A 20,081-nucleotide genomic window follows, 5' to 3' on the forward strand; every position below is an offset into this window, starting at 1 on the left:
ACTACCGAAACTACCAAAGAGCAGCTCTCATTTTTCTAAAGAGGAGGTGGATTTAAGTGATAGTTAAAAAGAGAGACCAACAGAAGCCCTATCTGGGCGAAGCAAGCCAGTGCCAGTGCAAGGAGCAAGCTTACCTGCCTCTGGAGTGGAGTGATCCAGTTCCAGCGCCATCATAATATGACATTCTAGGGTTGGCGCACCAGAGAAGATCCCGTAAAGGGTGGTACATTTTCAACTACTTCACTCGAGAAAATCGAATGCATTTCCGGGTCCCATCCTCACCTGCTTCTCTCTTCTGCATGACTGTTCTGTTCCCTCCTGGCATCTTAGAGAAGTCAAGTATTCTACTTCTGATCTGTCAACTCTGACCCACAACTAGCGCTAGGGAAATGCTATTCTCGAAAGCAAGGGATTGAGTGAGATATGCAGCAAGCAAAGAAAAATGGAACCCAGCAACCCGGAAACTACAGAAGCCTATCTAGCTTATACGATCACAGAAATGAGAGAAGGAGAACGAGAACATCCACGGAAGATAGTGATTCCAGATGGCGAGGGTTCTTTCCCTATCAATCTGCCCTGACCCATCAAGCTATTCAGCAGCAATCCAGCCAGACTACTTTAAAGGGTGCCACTAGACTCTGACAGAAACATAGCCCTATGACAAGGATACCCATCATTCCTATTCAAGGACTGGTCCAATTCTCTTCATTCACCATATTTAAGGGGATGCTTGGGGGCCCATGACATCCTTCCTAAACAGGAGCTATTGATCCAACACCTGAGCCATATTTATTGCGAGGAGCAATCCGGTTGCTAAAAGAGGAAGAGCTTCTAAGTTCGAGTCCTGATCCCGAGATCAATGGGTTTCCACTTATGCCCGGACCGGAAGTAGCATATATGAATTAAAGGGAGATCTAATCAACCGAGCTGGGTGAGGATTCCGAGATTATGTATTGGTCATTGGCTACAGGTGAATCTAATTAGGTTCGCTGATCATCCAATATGACCCGCATCAGGTCGCGCATTAATTAAGTGGTGGGCTATACAAGTGGGAAAGTACGGGCAGTTGCATGTTTCCTTTGTTTCAAAACAATGTGAAAAAGGCGGGTGTGATGAAGTTGGGAGGAGGGGGCAAGGTATATAGAATGTGAACAATGGGTGGAAATCGGAGAATAGTGCCAGAACAGCCGTTGCACAAATATGAGAAATCAAGGGTTGTGGATGGTGGAAAGTATCGAGTTGTTCTAGTTCCTGGCCTTGGTGGTTGGCCCATGCCCGAGGGATACTATGGCGCATCTCTTTCTGCGGGAACTAAACAAGTTGCCAATAATAATAGATATCCCATAATACTTGAGGGCAAATCCGGGACGGGATATTCCTCGATTACAGAGGCAGCAGTTGCGGGCTCAGGTGTGGCTAAATCTACATCAATAGCAGGATCAGGATACGATGCTTACTCGAAATCAATATTCCCCGGTTTCTTACGAGATAAGATATGTATGCCGGTCCAACTAAAGGAAGGGTGGTTTTGAGCTTGGGTTTCAGGCGCCGGGCTTTTCTACTGATGAAGTGCGGTGCGCATCTAAAAGAGTGGAATATCCCGTTCTGCTATCAAAGAAAGAATCGAATCCGCCGCTTTTCTAGCTAGAAAATCCCTTGCCCAACAGGAACAGGATCTCTTGCCGGCACCGGCACGAATCGAACTGCGGATCAGGCGTGTGGAAACGAATCTCTTGGATGCTCTGGGATTGGGGAAGCGAAAGCAGTTATCGAGTCAAGTCAGGAAAGCAGTCGAGCTACTACGGTACAAGAAGAATCTGTATTCGCAATGAGAAATAACATATGGAATCTGCCACCCAAAACAATAGGAATAGGCTTGCTTGTCCGCTCTTAGATCGGTTCATAGCTCAGGCTCTGGTTTCTAGCAGATGTGAATGAATTCATTTCTACTCTACTCCGGGGAATGGCCTGTCATTCGTACATTCGTATTCGTATTGGATTGTTGGAAGGAAGCAGTTGGCATTCTCGTTCGAAGGAAAGGTACTTGTTCGAGGAAAGAAAGCGTATTAGTGCTCTGGGCTAATCGGTCGGGTAGAAGCTCGTAACAAGAGCAAGCATCGGAGAAAGCGTATGTACTCGTTCTCGAGTCAGGAAAGCACTTGTTGGCATTGGCGTCGGAAAGTAAAAGCAAGCAAGTAGTTTCGGCATTGGCTACTACTTCTTCCCCATGGGCCAGGTTCTGTTCTCGAAATAGCATAAGTGATCCTGCGAAACCGGCGATGCCAGACCAATCAAGCGTATCATGTCGACTTTCGAATCCGGGACTTGACTATCCTTGAGATAGCAGTTCCCTGGTCAGGAAAGCGGAGTCACTAGAACGATATGAGATACACGCACATCTCGATAAGCCAATCCCAATCCCTTCAACCCAACCTTTACCAAAAGGGGAAACTGTAACAACAATGACCCTGACTCGGATTCCAATAGGGCTTCTGCTTCTTCTGCTTGGCAAGGTCAAGTATATACACAGTCTAAAGCCACAAGAGAAGGTATGATAGGACAAGTGCCGTTCGATGCCTTGTAACCATTTCCATGTTCTGGTCCGGGTTCTAGGTCTAAAAGAAGCATTGGCTGTGTTGATCTGTCTCCAGGTCGTCTATTTGAAAGGGAAAGCCCAGTGTGTTCGTTCCTCTACTATACGGAATCCTTGATATCTTGCCTTGGTTCCGACTCTAAACCGTTCTAAACAGATTCTTTCTGCATACTGATGTTGGCAGTTATGCCTAGGTGATAGATGTATGTTGCTGGATTGGAAAGCTATACGATCCCTTTTATTCAATTATGACCGCTGAGAGGACGGCGCAATAGTATCAATTACCTTTCCACAATTGTTTGAACGGTAGGTTCGGAGGTAATCGTATAGATGATGAGTAAATATCCGAGAGTTGGCCAACAACTTAACTTGCAGGCTTTCAAACCTGCTCATACGGTAATGGCGAGGGGTTTTGCGGATCCCTTTCTCTATGAGTTTCGGTTGATAATGACTTAAGGTGAGCAACGAACCTCCAATCACTTTTTCAGGAATACACAGAGAGAACCATCCGGCTGCACTCAACTGCAAACTAAAGGAACTCCTAACAAGCAGGGGAATTTCTCCTTTGTTACTGGTCGGGACGACCTAAATCCTGTGGTCAGTTCGGACAGGGGCATTACAAACGAGCTATGCTCTATGATTTCGCTTTGTTTACACGGGTGAGTGACCTACACCTTCCAATCTATGGTTTCACCCGCGAGGTAGAACTTTCTCTAAAGCTTCTTCGCTCCGTAATACACTTGCGCCTTCCTTTATAACCATGCACTCCCACTACTTCTTTAGGACATGGCTGACTTGCTTATCACAAGTCGTCTCCCGAAAAGGCAAATATCGAGACTGAGATGCTGCTTGGAGTCTTCATTCTCTAGGGCAGAGCTCACTACCACTCATTATCGGAGGGAGACGTAATAATACTGAGCTATTCTTCGATTTCCTTGCTTGCGAGATCAAAAACTGGGTATCGAACAAAGAAATCTGCTCACGGTACCTCTTACCTCAAAACTTCTATTGGATCTGGGAGAAGAAGAATTCCAATTTGAATGTGCTCATATCCAACTACCCGAAGGGACGATATCAGGAAAAGCAAAAGGTGCATGGGCGGTTTCAAGTTGTTTTGGTTGCGCAGCTTTCGATCACTGTGTCAGCCGAGCTCTAACGCTTCTATAAAGTGAGAAATCATGGTACCTTCACGTCTACCTTTCCCAAGGGCTAGTTCAATTCCAGAGAAATGCAAGCAATCGTACTGGACTCCCGCCGCCTGCTAGGCTCACTATACCAAGTTAAGTTCCTCCAAAGTATTTTCATCATCGGTATCAGCAGAGTCACAAGATAAGGGATAAAGATAGTAGCCCATAGCTCCTTTATCAATTTCCTTCTGAAACTTAGCAGGGTCTAACAATGTTGGAGAAGTAGTATTGCTGCTGTCAGAAAGAATAATGGTTTCTTGCCCATTGTGACAAATACTCATTGTTCTGGCCTTCCAATCTAAATTGATTGGACTGTGACGATATAGCCAATCATAACCCAGTATAACATCATTGCTTTCCAATTTCAGTAGCTTGAAGGTGTCTTGAAATGTGTGCCCTTTAATAAGTAGTATCTGCAGTGTAAGCTCCAGTAGTTAATTGACCTCCTCCAGCCACTTTGACAGTAAACAAATGTTTCTGACTCTCATATCAGTGAAGCCCACACCACCATAATCTTTAGGGGTGCATAGGTGTTCCCATCTGACCATGTGAAATTTCTTCTTCTTACTCCCAGTAGAAGTGATTTCTTATTGTATCAACTTTTTTCTGTATTTTGACAGGCAAAGTGTAGCAACCCAGAAGGTACATAGGGACATTTGATAAACATGCATTGATCAATATATCTCTTCCTCCATAAGAGAAATGTTTGCATTGCCAAGAGTCCAACTTCTTTTCTACCTTTTAATGAAAAAAAATCATTAGAAGAGATCTTGTCTTTGCTGATTGGTAATCCCAGATATTATATTTTATTGGAAATTTGCCTATCTCACAGTTATATCAGCTACCCTCTGCTCCTCCTCTACACTCAACCCTACTGTGAAAATATCACTCTTCAAGTAATTGACTTTCATGCCAGACATTTCCTCTAAACAGTAGAGAAGGAATTAGAATCCAGTAATAGACTCCATGTCATTATGCAAAAAAAGCAAAGTATCAGAAGCATATTGCAAATGACTAATCCCCCCTGGTATCAGATGTGGTACCAAACCTCTAATCACACCTGCTTCCTTAGCTCTATCCAGAATTGCAGATAGTGCATCACCTACTAGGTGAAAAAGCAAAGGAGAAAGAGGATCTCCTTGCCTCAAACCTCTGAAAGTAGAGAAATATTCTCGCCAATCTCCATTCATATTCACACACACTTTGCCTCCTTCCACTGCTTGTCTAATCCAATCTATCCACCTGTCAGGGAAGTTTTTCCTATGCATTACCTCTGCCAAGAAAGGCCACTGAACTCTATCATAAGCTTTTTCAAAGTCCAACTGAAGCAAAATTCCTTCAGAGTGAGAGGTTTTCAACTCATGCAAAACTTCATGAAGAATTACACATCCATCCAAAATGTACCTCCCAGGAATAAATCCAGTCTGAAGAGAGCTGATTACTTGTCGAGCCAGAGGAGTAAATCTAAGTGTCAGAGCTTTGGTAATAGCTTTAAACATAACATTTAGAACACATATGGGTCTATACTGTAGGATACTATTAGCATCCTTAATCTTTGGCAGTAGAGAAATGACACCATAGTTTAGTCTGGACAAGTTCAACCTGCCATGATACAGCTCCTGAAGCATTTAGATTAGTATATCTCTCAACTGGGGCCAAAAAGCTCTAAAAAGCTAACAGAGAAGCCATCTGGACCTGGAGCAGTATTTGGTTTCATGCTTTTCACCACCTTGTCTATCTCTTCACTCATGAAGTTAATACAAGTGAGGACTGATTTCTGTCATTCATATAATTCAGAAGAGGAAGGCCGGTTGAGTGCTTTCCGCGTAAGACTATTGAGTTTCCAGCTGATTGCCCATATTTTCCAGGATAGGATTTGTCCACTTGATTGAATTCATGTCATTGAAGCAATGAACTTGCTAGCCAGCGTGCCAAAAAGGTTGCTGACTTTGGGTACACAGAGTAGTGGCGAGAAAAGGGCTTGCGCCTCAGCCGTTTCGCTTGATTCGGACCTTGTGGTTGTAGTCACAGGGTACAAAGATAACCCCACAACCATTTGTTGTATTCTTTAAGTCAATCGCTCGTAGTATGTGCTAGAATGAGATGAGATCCAGCTCAAAGGTGAAGACCTCATTCTTTGAACCCTCCCGGGCAGTTCCTGTTCTAGCTTCTCTATCTCTAGCAAGTGATACGAACAACACAACATCTTCTCCGGTCGTAGGTCGGTAGGGCTTGCCCTGGCTAAGAAATGGAATAAAAAATTCCCGGTTTCTTGACTGTTTCTGAGATTATTTACCTTTATTTACATGAAGATGCACGGTCTCTTACACTTTTCCTAGCTTAAGTTGGCGGATTGGTAAACAAACGGCTCTGCAGCTCCGTTCGCTTCGGCACCACTCCCTTGCTTCTTATCGAGGTCGGTGCCAACAAACAAGTCCCATTCGAGCAATGGAATCTACATAAGAATGTAATCACTGTTAAGTATTCCACTCACTGATGCCCAGGAAAATGGGCCTCTGAAGAAAGCAAAGACAATATCTGTTGAGGGCGAGCCCCGCTCCCGAAGATACCTGATGATAAGTATGTTATCGAAGCGTTAAAGCGAGAATTCACATCTGTAAAAGATTCCCACATTCCGTGAGATTCGTTGCCTACCAAAGAAAGGTGCAAATAAGCCATTTTATTAGATTTTGCCTCTGCTGATCCTGCTCATGCTTTTTTTTCTCAATTGGTAAAGTCTCTCAGCCTTGCAAAGTGGAAAAAGAGATGGGCGTCGGATCCATGTTTCGCTAATCCCGAGCTTGAAGAGAAGTGAATGCCCGTGGGGAAACGAAGAAGGCCTAGGGTTATCTATTGAAAACCATGCATGCCCAGATCTATTACGAAAGTTGGAAAAACACAATGGCCAAATGCACTTATTTTCGAAGAAGAATGAGGCAATCGATCATCCGGACGAAAGGGATATGGAAAGTGGGCTTGTTCTTCACTCTATAAGTAAATATAACAGGCATCCATGGTTAACAAGTAGAGACTTCGCCTTTCTCTAAAGAGCCCAGAGGTCCTGCTAAATAAGATGTATTGTGAGCACAAGATGGACCTGAGCTCCTCTCTTAAACCAAGGCATACTCTACTGGCTTTCCCGTGGAAGTTTTAGAAGGCGGTTAGGTTAAAGATAAAGTGGTTGAGCAGTGAGAAGTGCACCGGAAGTGTACTTCGAGCGATGGGAAGCTAGCGTGAAAGGTGCTCCAGCTTGCTTGCTTGGTCAAAACAGGCTTTAAAGACAGCTTTCTCTTTCGCTATCTTACTTGGATAGTTTAGGCTTTCTTTTCCTTCCTCATTCACCAATCTATCATGACCGTCTTCTTTTCCTCCCTGAACTTATTTGAGTTGGTTTCGGTTGGTGAAGTCACCGGTATGGTATGATGGTTTAGTACCGTGCTCCTATAGTCCCATTGCCATCTCTTGGCTTAGAATTTGACACTTGATCATCGGTCTTCTAGGTCAAATGGGTGTCATCCCTTCTCAGCTTCTCACTTGAAGAACTATGAGATCTCTTGGTTCCAAACGTTAGTTATCCTGTTCTCGAACTTTTTTTTGCCTGCTTTGTCTCAACGAAAGCTTTTAGCCCATCCAGCTCGAATGAAGCTAGCTCTTCCCCTATAATATGCTTTCCTTCGGGGCAGGTTCTTTAAAAAGAAAAGAAGAAAACGTGAGACCGGTTGACTTCTCCGTCCTCAGCTTGTTGAATTGCATGGTGGAGTTAGGGCTCCCATATAAAACGTATAGTCAGTGGGTTGAGTGCTATCAACCAGATAAGATGCTGATAGTCTCGCAGAAGTACTTAACCTTGAAGATCAAATAGGATTTACCATTTCTAGATCAGACCCGGGGTCAGTTCGAAATACGACTCCCGTAAATAGATCTGGTCGAGGAAAGCATGTTGAATATCCGGTTTCATAAAAATAACTACATTCTCACATTTCTCGATCAGAAAACTAATAAGATAAAAAACGCCATCATTCTTATTTTAGAGAGGTGTCCCCAGAAGAAGATTTCTTCAGTATTAGCTGAATGTCTGACTTATGGTAGGAAGCTGTAGTTAGGGACGCCCCTACTTTATTTACAAGATGAAAGAGATCCGTATCAAGAGCTTATTCTTTTGGCTTTAAGCATGGCGTTTTCATTCATTTGTAACTATATAGATATATAGCCCTTGCAACCATGTCCCGGTCTACCCTTTTCCCTGATCTTTGGACCCGTCCACTTAACTTGAGCTTACATCTTGACCCTTGTATGTAGATTTCTGATTTCCTTCGCAATGAACAATCTATTCTCCACTTTTGAATAAAAACACCAACCACAACCGACCCAATAGTAGGAGTAGGCGGCAGTGAAAGTGCCACAGCCAGGGGAAGTGCCAGAGTCTAGAACCGAAGGTGGTTGCCACCTGATAAGATCCAAAGCGCAGCAAAGCCCCACGAAAGCAAACAGTACGGGTGGAGGAGTTACCGTGGGCACCGTGTTGGTTCAATCTCTCTATAGGTAGTGTGAAAAACCCTCAATTCAAGAGTTCCTGTTGACGGTCCCATTCCTTACTCTCTTTTTCAACTAACTTAATTGTAGTCCGCATTTCATTCTGCTGAGGATTTTGCGTATCACAGCTTTCGATCGACCAATACCCAATCCGCTATTAACAAGCAGTTGGATAGAGCTTCACCAGAGGGATTTGGTGTAACAACCCCCTTTACTGCACACTCAATTATAAGGAGATTCTTTCGGGTTAATGCAAAACGAAGTTCTTTTCTCATAAATCAGGTCAAAATCTTGAAATCATGCCAAAAAAACGGGGGGGGGGGGGGTTACGCAACTTTTTCCAGTGAGATCATCTATTCCCTTCTCTTTGGCGGATTCAATCATGCCTTGGTAATTGTGGCTTGGCCTAAGCGCTCACCTGAGAGTCCAAGAAAGAAGGCAAAACAGCTATATAGAGCCCCTCCCTCGAGTCGAGCAATGAACAAGTAAGTTAAGTAGAGACAAGGAAGAGGGGAAATGCAGTATCGTTATGTTATAGCAAGATCATCAGATCATGGGTGAAGCAATCGATCATCAAAAAGTTCTTTATCAGCCGGCGGAAAGCGTGGTAATTCATTCATTTCATCGGAAAAGGATCGAACTGGAGTCATCGCATCGTTTCTAGATCTTCGATACCTCTATATTCTGAAGAATAGGTCCTAAAATGGTCAATCGATTGTTTTCTCAACGGGAATCGAGGAAATGGCAAGGGTTTGAGTATAGCGAGCAGAGGAATAGTTTCCTTTATCAAAAGAAGCCTATCGACTTGGAAACAGAAGATGTTGTAACTTAACTGCACCCTTCCTCTTCTGCCGATCTTTACAACGCTATGCACATCTCCTTCTTAGTTTTGAAAAAGAAAAGGGCCTCTTTCCTTTTCCCAATACTTGACCAAGATTTCTGTTTAGTTCAGTTCCAGATTAGGAAGCAATAGATGTTCCATTGGCCGAGAAGGAAACCAGTAAGCAGATTGAAGAGATAGATTGAATAACAGGCAGATTCCCCTCGTAACAGGCATATAAATAAGTCCCATTAAATTGATTGATAGACTACGCATCGATGGTGTCGAGTCAATCCTTGTAAGCTAAATACTACACAACCCTCCTTAGAGGGGGAACCTTAGAGGAAGAATACATATTACTTAGAGGACGGATGATGGTACATAGGCAAATCCTCAATCTATAGATGCTTTAGTGCCAGGCAGGCAGAGCCAGAGCCGCGTCGGGCAACGAACAACTCGTTTTTCGGAAGATAGTTGCGTTGCAGGTAAAGCTAGCAGTAGTTGGAGCTAAAGCAAGCTAGCTATAGGTGTTCGGATAGTTGTGTTGATAGAGGGTTTTCTCCCGGGAGACATATCGATTACACACAAGAACCTAACTCTACTTCTTTTATCCTCCTTACTGCTCCTTATCTCATTTCTCCTTTTATTAGCACAGCACCTTGTACTCCTTTACAGAAGCTGTATCGCTCAGAGCACAAATCGTTGTGCTCCTCACTGTTCAAGAGAGTTCTTGCCCTTCTCTGATCGGGGAAGGTCATTTAAAAACACTAGATCAGCCCATTTCAGTTGAAGAAAAAAAGTGATCCACCTAGAATATATGATCGATACCAAAAGATTGGATGTCATTTCTCAACACCAGCTTCTCACCTGGAGGAGGGAAGGGAGATATGAGCATAGCGATAGCGGTATCTTTTCCTCTTTTGATAGAAGCCCACATGCCCACTCTTCTACCCCCCCCCGTACCACAGGGTATCAGGGGCCTCATGATCTCCACGAACAGAGATCACTACACAGGAAACAGCTATATGAAAAACTTGCTTGCTTCTTCGAATCTCGAAATAACAGAACATATAGAAAGTGTTTTTGTGATTTTTCCATTCTCTTCGGGGAACCTATAGAAAGATTATCAGACGGCTTTCATGATATTATGCTTCCTTGCCCGTGTGGAACATGTGTGAGCATTATGTTTTTCCAACAAGTGATCCGACTGGAAGAAGTGTTATATGAGGACTTCGAGATCAAATAGAGAATCTGTCTCTCCATTCCTCGTGAGCCACTTATTTCTCCGAAATCAGAGATCAGAGTGATTTTCCTCCTTTTTCCCAAATAGTCGACGGTCTTACACCATTGGGATACTTCGGATAAACTGGAGTACATATATGAGAGACCGGTGCTAAAACCTTTTCTCGAGATATCTTCCAGATTCTTAGGGTCCTTGCTCCGGATCTCGCCCCCCCGGTGCGAAAGCAGTTGGTTCCGTAGTTTGAGAATTCTACTAATTCCAAGTATTCCATTATTATTATTAAATAAGAGAATATAAAAAGTAAAGAGGAGAAGACATAACCAGAAGAATTGTGAGAAATAAGTTAATTTATCAAGTTGAGGCATTTCGATTTGGATTTCAAATAAGAAAAAAAGGATTTTGTGAAATTTAGGAGTCGTTCGAAAGCATCAAGAGGGAAGAACTCAGATAGAAAGGCAGGCGAAGTTGGCGGCCAACCTAATTCCCCTCCCAGTTGTACCCTTGTGCATCCCCTTCGTAAACGATTTCCACTGGATCTGGAGATTCCCCGGGGCCCCCCGAATCATCATCTTCGGACCCCGAATCATCATCCCACCTTTTACGCTTCCGCGAAGAAGACGGGCCTGCCTCGTTCGCCCCATCATTTGCTTTTGTGCTTTCAGGGGATCCCGTGGAATGAGCCTCCTGCTCTTCCAAAGGCGCATCGGGGTCGGGAGAATCCGGTTCACCGAGCTCGGCGCGGCGAAACCGCTTCGCCAGATTGGTGGCTATTGCGACGAATTCGCTTGCGTCCCCGGCTTCCGTATAATCGGAGAAGATTTGTTGAAGAGTATCTCCTCCCTCACTATTCCACAATACATGATTTTCAGTGAACGATCGCGCAGATTCACCTTCCTCTAAAGGAAGAGGAGTGCCTACTTCGTGAAATATTCTTTCAACCTTGGAAGTCAACTCCGCAATTATGTCTTCGGGATGGGCGGCGTGCGCCATTTCCTGCTGGAGGTCTGGTAGTCCGCCAACGGGAGGTTGGTCTATGGGAAAGTCACCCCCGTTAGGAGCATTGGTCATGACGAGAACATTGAGATCCGCGACATTCTCATTCCCAAGATGAAAGGCTATTCCTTGAACTCCGAATAAGACAACAAATGCCATTATTAGTACTGTCAACGCAAGACCAAACGATGGTATAGCAATGAACAAAAGAATGACACTTGGAAATATGGTCCGAATAATTTCGATAGTAGTTCCATGAACAATCCTTTGTGGGATTGGATTAGTTTGCTCGTTGAAATGCCATAAAGCGCGAACCAACATCCGTGATACGAAAACCAAAATAAGAATGAGGAAGAAAAAGATATCGTGATGTAAAATGATCATGGGGACACATTGTTTTGAGGACCACAATTTCCTGCACTGTGCCTGTAGTGATTTCAGAATTCGGCAACTTAGCCTACTAAAAGATCAGTTACAAGAGCACAATGCTTTTTGTGGCTTCCTGCTCGGCAGAGAAGCCACGCTGCCGGGGCGGCCCTGTCACCCGGAGAAGATTTCTTTTCTTTGCTGATTCCTCTCAATGAAATTTGCGAAGAATAGCGGAGAGAAATGGTAACGTAATAAGGGAAAGGGAGCTAGCTGCTTCCATATCGCCCCCAAAAAAGAACCCAAAAGTTCCAGAGGCATCTTCCATTCATTTCGATTTAGGTCTTTCTGCACCATATTTAGATCTTCCCTTTCTACGATCCGGAATTCCCAGCAAATCCTTGACTCCTCGAATACGATGGGATTTCACACCTGGCGAATCTTTCACTCTACCTCCTCTGACTAAGACTATAGAATGTTCCTGCGAATTATGACCTTCGCCTGGAATGTGAGCAAATATATCATGTCGATTGCTCAACCGTACTTTTGCTATCTTACGTAGAGCTGAATTAGGTTTTTTCGGTGTTCTCGTCGAAACACGCAGGCATACTCCTTGCTTCTGGGGACATTGATCCGAAGCTCGAGTACGGTCCGTGCGCCGTTTTTCTTCTCTACCATGACGAATCAATTGATTTTTTGTAGGCATCCCTCTTTCCTATGTCCTTCCCCCCTTTGCCCTTTCTAAAGTGGTTACTCCCGATCCGAAGCACCCCTTTTCCATTCATAGAGAGATCCAATCGTCAAAATCAATAAAAAGGCCATCATGGACCAAGATCCAAACAGATCAATCTTGTTAGGAGGTACTGCCCAAGGAAAAGAAAAGGTGACTTCCGGATCAGGGATAATAAATAAAATAGGAACCAGATAAAATCGTATATCGAAACGACTTCTGGCATCACCGGAGGGATCGGAACCACATTCGTAGGCCGACAATTTTTCTGGATAGGTCGAACTATTGGAAGCAAATGGAAAAGGAACACCGAGTGGAATCAAAGAAACTAGCGGACTGATCACTAAATAGATACAAATAGGTGCAAATTCCGACATCACCAAAGCCCACTTCGTTCTCTCGCTCTCCTCGCGGCGCTCCTTGCTCGCGGAGCGGCATACCGAAAAAAAGACGCTCAGATGTGGATTCGAACCACTGAAGGATTTCCAGGGCAATGCCCCTTGCTCTTCCCACTGAAACAAGAAAAAAAGGATTTGCAGTCCAGCAAGAAAACGGATGCGCTAACGCGCAACGGCTTTCGCGCTAGTTGCTCAATCCGTTGCTTGTTTTGCTCTAACCAGCTGAGCTACCAGAACCACTTGCCTAAAGTCTCTTTTCTTCATCTATGAGCATCCTACCTGCAGTGGAGGAGCTTGCTCAAGAACCGAGAGCCGGCCAGGGACTGGACGGCCCTCGTTCGGGAAGGTCTTCTTCGCTATAGACGCCACCAAGAACAAGAAAGGGGCGCTCCGCTCCTAGTCACTAAGCAGCTATTCTGTCCGACGGCGGACTCCATCAATCTGAGGTTCTTTCTCTCACGTAATTTCGCCCGCCCGTTCTACTTCCGTGCCGGAGGAAATGGGATTCGAACCCATGATACAATCTTCTTGTATGTCGATTTAGCAAACCAATGCCTTAAGCCACTCAGCCATACCTCCAAGTTGTTGATCGGAATTGGATGTGCCGGGTTGGTTGCCCGAAGATCCACTGCGTAAGCCGTAGCGCGCGTACTCTTCTTTACTGAGCGAGAAAGACTCTATCCAGATCTATGGATCTCCCCAGCGTCCAAGCGAGACCCCATCCAAACCAAATCCGCCACTCGTTGGGCGAGGCCTTGCTTTCTATGAACACCTCACCACTGAATGAGAAACTTAGCCTCCGACCCGACCAAGAGAGAAGACAGGGTCAAGCCGACGCCGCCCTTCCTCACCTGCCTGAATGGAATGAATATCTCCTTCGTCTAGTCGAGAAGGGAAAAAGCCCGGCGGGGAACAGGACCGTGACTCTTCTAAACCATTACATGACGGAGAAGTCCATTCTCGTCATGATCGATCCACGTCCTACCATAGTGCCCGGAGAACCTGCTTCTAGAAGATTCTATAGTGATCCACTGGAATCGGCCTCGGGTGACGCCTCCCTAGTCGTCGAAAGATTTCATCCCTCGCTCGGTCGTTAAGGTGGGGTGAAAACTGCAATTAATGCTCTATCTCCGTCATAGAATATGGGATACTCACTTTCAATGGCCTCGCATCCCCAGAGCCTCAGACTGGCCTGCCCTTCCAATCGGGGTTATAACGGGTCCGGTATCAGCAACACCAGCCAATCGTGTTGGTACGGTGGGTTCCCCATACCCACTATTCGGAAAAAAAGCTTGCCATAGCAGCTCAAACCTCCGATCGGGAAATGGGAGTTCTAACCGGTCCTAACCCCAATTCCAAACAAATTGATTGGACCGAGGTTCGTGCAGGGAGAGAATAGAAACTAATAACGATGGAGCAAGAAAACGGATGCGCTAACGCGCAACGGCTTTCGCGCTAGTTGCTCAATCCGTTGCTTGTTTGGTTCGAGGTTGAGCTCACCCGCCGCCCTACGTCAGTAGTCTTCCTAACTTCTATGCCCTTTTTTTTGCTCTAAGGTAAGGTCCTTCAAGAACAGCATTGCGGTCGCAACGGGGCTCTGGGTGAATATTGTCCGCCCGTATGAGCCGGGCTGTGAATATTTATAGGTCGGGGTCTTTACTGAAAAACCACAATACTACACTACAACAATTTGAAGAAATCCGCAAGTGACTCTAATTTGAATTCACTAGTCGTGTTGAGTTTTTTTTTATTTCAATATAAAAAATCTGCCAATCCCGATATTCCCACATTTCATTCTGGTCCAGTGTCCATTCCTGAATGAAAGAAATGAGCTTTGCCCCTTCACTCACTTCTGAATGACTCCTTTAGCACTCTCTTTTTTAGATCAAAAAATAGAAACAGTTTACCTTTACCATACCTTCCAAGCAAGAGTGTTTTATTGCAAGATTAAGTTATTACTGAACAAAGAGAAATTCTCATTATAAAGGATGAGAGAAATTCGGAAGCACTTTTTTCTTATTCTAGCAGACGGAATTGAATTGGTCTAATTTAGGACTTTCCAATCGATTTTTATCTTACCTAATTCTATCTACGCCCAGGGGGTAGGTACGTCGCAAGCTCTGGGCAGCTATCTTATTCCAAAGAATATAGCTCCCTAAAAGGTTGCCGATACCATACCTCTATTGAACCCTACTGGATCCAATTGTTTAAGTGTTTAGTCGAGAGGAACCACATTGACACCATGCTTGTGCTAAGCCACAGCTCCATCAAACTAATCTGGATTTCTTCTTGTTTACGAATAATGGGGCATCTGCCTAACCCTATCAAACCTCTCTGCAACTACTTCTCTCTGTTCTCAGCAGCCCGCAGGATTTTTCGAGTCTCAAAGTCCTATTAGAACTCCCGCGCTTGCTCCTTTGGAGCCAAATGGATCCGAATTTCGGTAAGATAATACAAGAATCGTATTTGGTTGGGTTCTAACTCTGCTGTTCAGTCTGGCGCGGGTGTGATACCGGTGAAGAAGCGAGTAGTTGACAGTCAGGGAAGTAGATTCCTTTAAGGAGAGAAATTCATTGGTTTAGCCGTTAGGCGGAGCTTCTTTACACGCCGGTAGCGGAACAGCCCAGGCAGCTTAACGTGCTCTTGGCACAAAGGTAATAGAATGGGAGTCTGACGACACCCGGTACTCGGGATCTCCTGCTTGAAGAAGCAAGGAATTTCAATTACTCAGCCGTTGAATAAAATAAACTAGATACCCATGTTTCCAATATTTACTTCTCTTTACTTGCAGGACCTGGCCTAAGCATAAAGTAGATTTGCTGCACAAGCTCAAGTGGAGGAGGAAGCAGGGGTGGCGAACAAAATGTTGGTATGGAAGATCTCTTGCTCCCCCCCTGAAGGGTTCTTAGATTACCAAGTAAGGGAGGGAGGTAGGTACCATGGTTTCCTTCTTTTATTGAATACCAGTAACGCGAGTAAACATTTAAGTGAGAAGTTAGGTAAGCGTTGCCAATGGCCAAAGCCTTTACTCTTTACTTCTTGACTATAGTAATAGTAAATAATGTCACTAGATTTCGGCATAAATACTAGCCAGGTACCATTTCCCAAACTTGATTTCCTTTTTATGCACCTGTTTATGCACCTGGGTCATTGTTCACGAACTAAGACGGCTTAGCCGCCTTTCTTTGGGCCGTATGAAGGAAGTACTTCAACGAATGGGTAGGTTGCCAACCCAACATTATAGGCGGGAAGTTCTCCTTTCTCCAAGTATGCTCATTAGACCGATAGGTGAGTAGCTAGTATAGTAGTAGCCAATACTAAAAACCGATAGTAGAAGGGTCGGTGGATGGCCCTTGCGAAAGTGGCCACGCCGCATCCCTTCAGTAGCCAATCCTTTTTCTCAACGATGCAGTTCGCTTGGAACATGGCACAAGGTGTGACGTTCCGAGCGGTGGAGGACAACCTGTTTGTTGTTCCAGTTTTCTGCCTTGGCGACTGGCAGAAGCTCATGGAAGAAGGGCCGTGGCTGTTCCGCAACCATGGCGTGTAAAGAAGCCTTACGACGGGATGGCTAACCCGCGATCTGTGGTTCTGAACCAGATTCACGTCTGGTCGCAGATTCATAAGATCCCGGAACTGTTCCGCCTGGAAAACCTGGTGCGGGATCTGGCTAATAAGAAGCAACAATAGAGAATCTCGCCTAGCTCGAGGCTGCGCCTCAGTGCCCTCTGTAAGTACTTTCTAGTAAAAAGAACTACCTTTCAAAGCACATACCATTATGGCTAGCTAAAACGAAAGAATGAGAGTACAAGGTATGGGTCTACGCTTCCAGCTTGCTCTAGAAAAACGGAAATGGGATCTCTCTCTGGTGGGAGCCTGGCAGCGGGGAAAACGGCACCTGCAGGGGTCCAGGTCTCCATGATGAACAACCACGACTTTGATCTTAACGAGCTGCCGCCTGAGCATGAGCAGCTCGTTCAGGAGCAGCCACTGTTGAAAATAGCGAGCCTCTAGAGGATGACGCTGATACATCATTTGATTTGTTTCGGGATGCAGAAGAACAGCCTGATGAGTACAATTATGATTATGATGACTATGTTGATGAATCCATGTGGGGAGATGAGGACTGGACAGAACAAGAACATGAGAAAGCGGAAGATTACGTGAGCATCTATGCTCACATCTTGTCCACCCCAGTAAGTGAACCTTTTGTATCCTTTTGCTTATATTTTGCTGTTCGTTCTGTAAATGACCTTGAGTTGTTTTTCACATTCTTTCTACAGGTAATTGCAGATATTGACAAAGATGGTGTACATGAAATGGTGATTGCACTTTGACTCAAAAGCACTATTCGATAAGACGCAGTAGAACTGTGCACCCGTTTTTGTTTGAGTTTGAGGCGACCTATACTACACTATAATAGCAAGGAGAGACAGCAGCTGATACCAGATCATACTACAGTACAGCTAGTGCGTGCTAAAACCCTCCTTGTGTACTAGGCTTATGAATAAACTAAACTGTTGAGACGTCTCTAGTGTAGGTGACAGGGAAGCCATGCTCGTTAGAAGAGAAAACAGATGGTTTGAGCAAGCATGGGTTCAAGCTCTAGTGGATGGGTTTGATAGCTGAACGCAAGGATAATTCATCTACGTAGCTAGTTGGTTATGGTGGCGGAGAAGCCCCTCTTTAGCTAGATTGGGCTCCTTTACTACTTTATTTAACCCGGGGTTATGCCTAAAACCGGTATCTTATGCGTGTTCGACTAGTTCCATTTCTGATTCTCCTTCTTCGCTGGGGTCTACATACGAAAGAATGGAACACTCGACAGCTTCGATACTCAAATAACCAGCTCATTATGCTTAGGTTGGGTTAGGAAAACGAAGCTTTCCAAGGGACTAGTTCTTTCGCGCATCTGTTTCTCCATCCGTTCTCTTCACATAAGAAGCCAGCCGCCTACTCCTACTATTGGGTCGGTTGGTCGGTCAAGTGAACCACGCCCAGCAGGTGGGTATGCCGATAAGATTCCTTTGTTCGACGTACGTCCATATGAAGCGAGCGCTTCAAAACGAGGCTATTATGCTGAAACTAGGGCTCCCTCTGGACGGGTAGAGCGAGAGGGATAGCAAGCACTTGAAAAGGGAAGGAAGGGTCTTAGAACTACTGAAACAGTAGTAGAACTCTTCCAAAATCAAAATAGGAGAGTGAAAAACAAAAAGAAGACCATTGGGCTGGGGAAGACTCCCTCAATCACTCTGCTGGGCGATGCTTCTTACTCTACCTTTCAATTCCTTTGCCTTTCTTCTTCTGATCGATCCAATGGTTCGGACTAGGACGCGTAAACCCCGAAGGGAGATTGACCCTACCTAAGTATTTTCTTAGATAGAAGTGGTTGGTCAAGTGTGAGTCACGCCGGGGCGGGTAGACCCACTTTTAATAGCAACGCCCAGATCAATGGAAAATGGAAGTTTCTAGAATTGCAGCTCTGTTCTGTTCAAGAAGTCTTTCTCCAGGGTTCGGTTCAGAAGGCGGGATGGAAGAGAGAGAATGGGCTCATCGTGCGACAAGGTCGATCGATCACTCAAACTGTTCGGTATCTCTACAATTGAGTGAGCTGTGTTGCGAAGGAAAATGATGAAATTGCTTACTTTTCACAGGCGTGAATTCTATCTTCGATTAGATAGTTTCCATGCTTTTGATAAAAAGATGGGTTGGTATCTGAATGAAAGTCGGTAAGCAATCAATCTAGTGCTGTCCTCGGCAGACCAGGAAATGTAATAAACTTTGGAGCCTCATCATTGGAAAGATTGACAACTTAACGGTCTGAAAAACTATTCAAAGAGTGACTTTTAAGCCCCACTGGTTCGCTTTATTTTCAACGGACATTTCCTCCCTCGTCAGCAGCTTCATTACCTGCTAAGTCTGGAAGGGTAGTAAAATCACTCACAACAATCAATCTTTTCTTATGATACTGATACGATGCAAACGGTGACACCCCCGGATAATGTGTCTGTGCATTTGTGTCTGTCTTCCCTTAGATGTGAGGAATCGAATCTCTATTGAAATCTGGAATCACAAGGTATCCTTTCTTTAAAAACACATGAACGGGCGCCCTGAATGAATAAGAAATCGCTGCTATAACAGAGAGTTGCCCCAGATCATACAATGTGGTTCTCTACTTTCGGCTGGCTGGCAGATCAGCGTATTTATACGAAAGAGTAGACAAAGGTTCTGACAGGGGTAACTACTACCAAGAAGCGAACTCAGAGAGATGAAGAGAGAGAAGTTAGCCGCAACCGATCATCGGAGGAAGCAGGCTTACAAGAAACTGATGGGACGATCGGAAGAAGAGAGTGATAACAGGTTTCTAGTTGACAACCTTCCGCATTTCTTATTGGGATAGATTTCATACATTCCGATTTCCTTTACCCTCCCATGAGGAAAAGCTGGTGTGATTAAGGTTATCTAAAGAAAAGCTCATAGTGTTATGCCTTGTAGCTTATTCCACTCTCTATAGTAGTTCCCTTCGATTCAACGCAGTGAAGACAGTTTCAATCGGGTCGATGGACCCTTGGTTGTTTTTGTGATAAGTCGCTATTATCAAATAAATAGTCATTTCTTGCTCGATTCGAGAGGTGATTTCATTCCACAGTGACAATTCATGTTGAACGCGTCCTCCGGCATTTACGATTCTTCCTACAGAGGGCACTACTGGCAAAGAATAACCTTTCCACCCGGCGAGAAAAAGAGACAGAGGTTTGCACTTGGTCCTCTTGGTTAGGATGTAGAGGGGATCTATCAACAATCCCGTCGTCTTCTTCCAGCTTTTTCCTCTGAATTTGATATACTTCAAAAACGAATCACTCTTTTCAGTATGAATGGCTCACTCTCCCATTCTTTCCGGCTAGGGCAGCAGCTAGACCCATATCTTTTGATGGCGAGCATCGATCGAGATCCTTCGGTGAAAGCTAGAACCAACTCTGCGAGGAAAGCGGAAGCAAACAGTTATGATGTGGTTGATAGTGTTTTTAGGGATAACCTAAGTCGGCGTTACCCGACATAGTCAACGGGGTACCTGCATTCTTTAACAATTCCGGACATAGGAACAATGAGCTGTCTCCACGGCTTCTCTTCCAAACCAATATCGCAATGGATCTATCTTCAGCTTATTCTCTCAATCAATGAATGCGGGTCATCGTGGAGAATCAGGGGAAGTGTAGA

General features: G+C 44.7%; 3 protein-coding genes across 3 annotated transcripts; all 3 read right to left on the minus strand.

The window, feature by feature from the left end:
* Positions 1-10,270: 10,270 nt before the first annotated feature.
* atp8-1 lies at positions 10,271-10,741 on the minus strand. The gene has a single exon. It carries the CDS (start codon positions 10,739-10,741, stop codon positions 10,271-10,273), a length of 471 nt encoding a protein of 156 aa, YP_009433733.1.
* A 1,322-nt stretch (positions 10,742-12,063) lies between these two features.
* Positions 12,064-12,441, minus strand: rps12. Its single transcript has one exon. It carries the CDS (start codon positions 12,439-12,441, stop codon positions 12,064-12,066), a length of 378 nt encoding a protein of 125 aa, YP_009433734.1.
* A 44-nt stretch (positions 12,442-12,485) lies between these two features.
* Positions 12,486-12,842, minus strand: nad3. Its single transcript has one exon. The coding sequence runs from the start codon at positions 12,840-12,842 to the stop codon at positions 12,486-12,488; it is 357 nt and encodes a 118-aa protein (YP_009433735.1).
* Positions 12,843-20,081: the final 7,239 nt, after the last annotated feature.

The sequence above is a fragment of the mitochondrial genome of Triticum aestivum, assembly GCF_018294505.1.
Source record: "Triticum aestivum cultivar Chinese Yumai mitochondrion, complete genome".
Lineage (NCBI taxonomy): Eukaryota > Viridiplantae > Streptophyta > Magnoliopsida > Poales > Poaceae > Triticum > Triticum aestivum.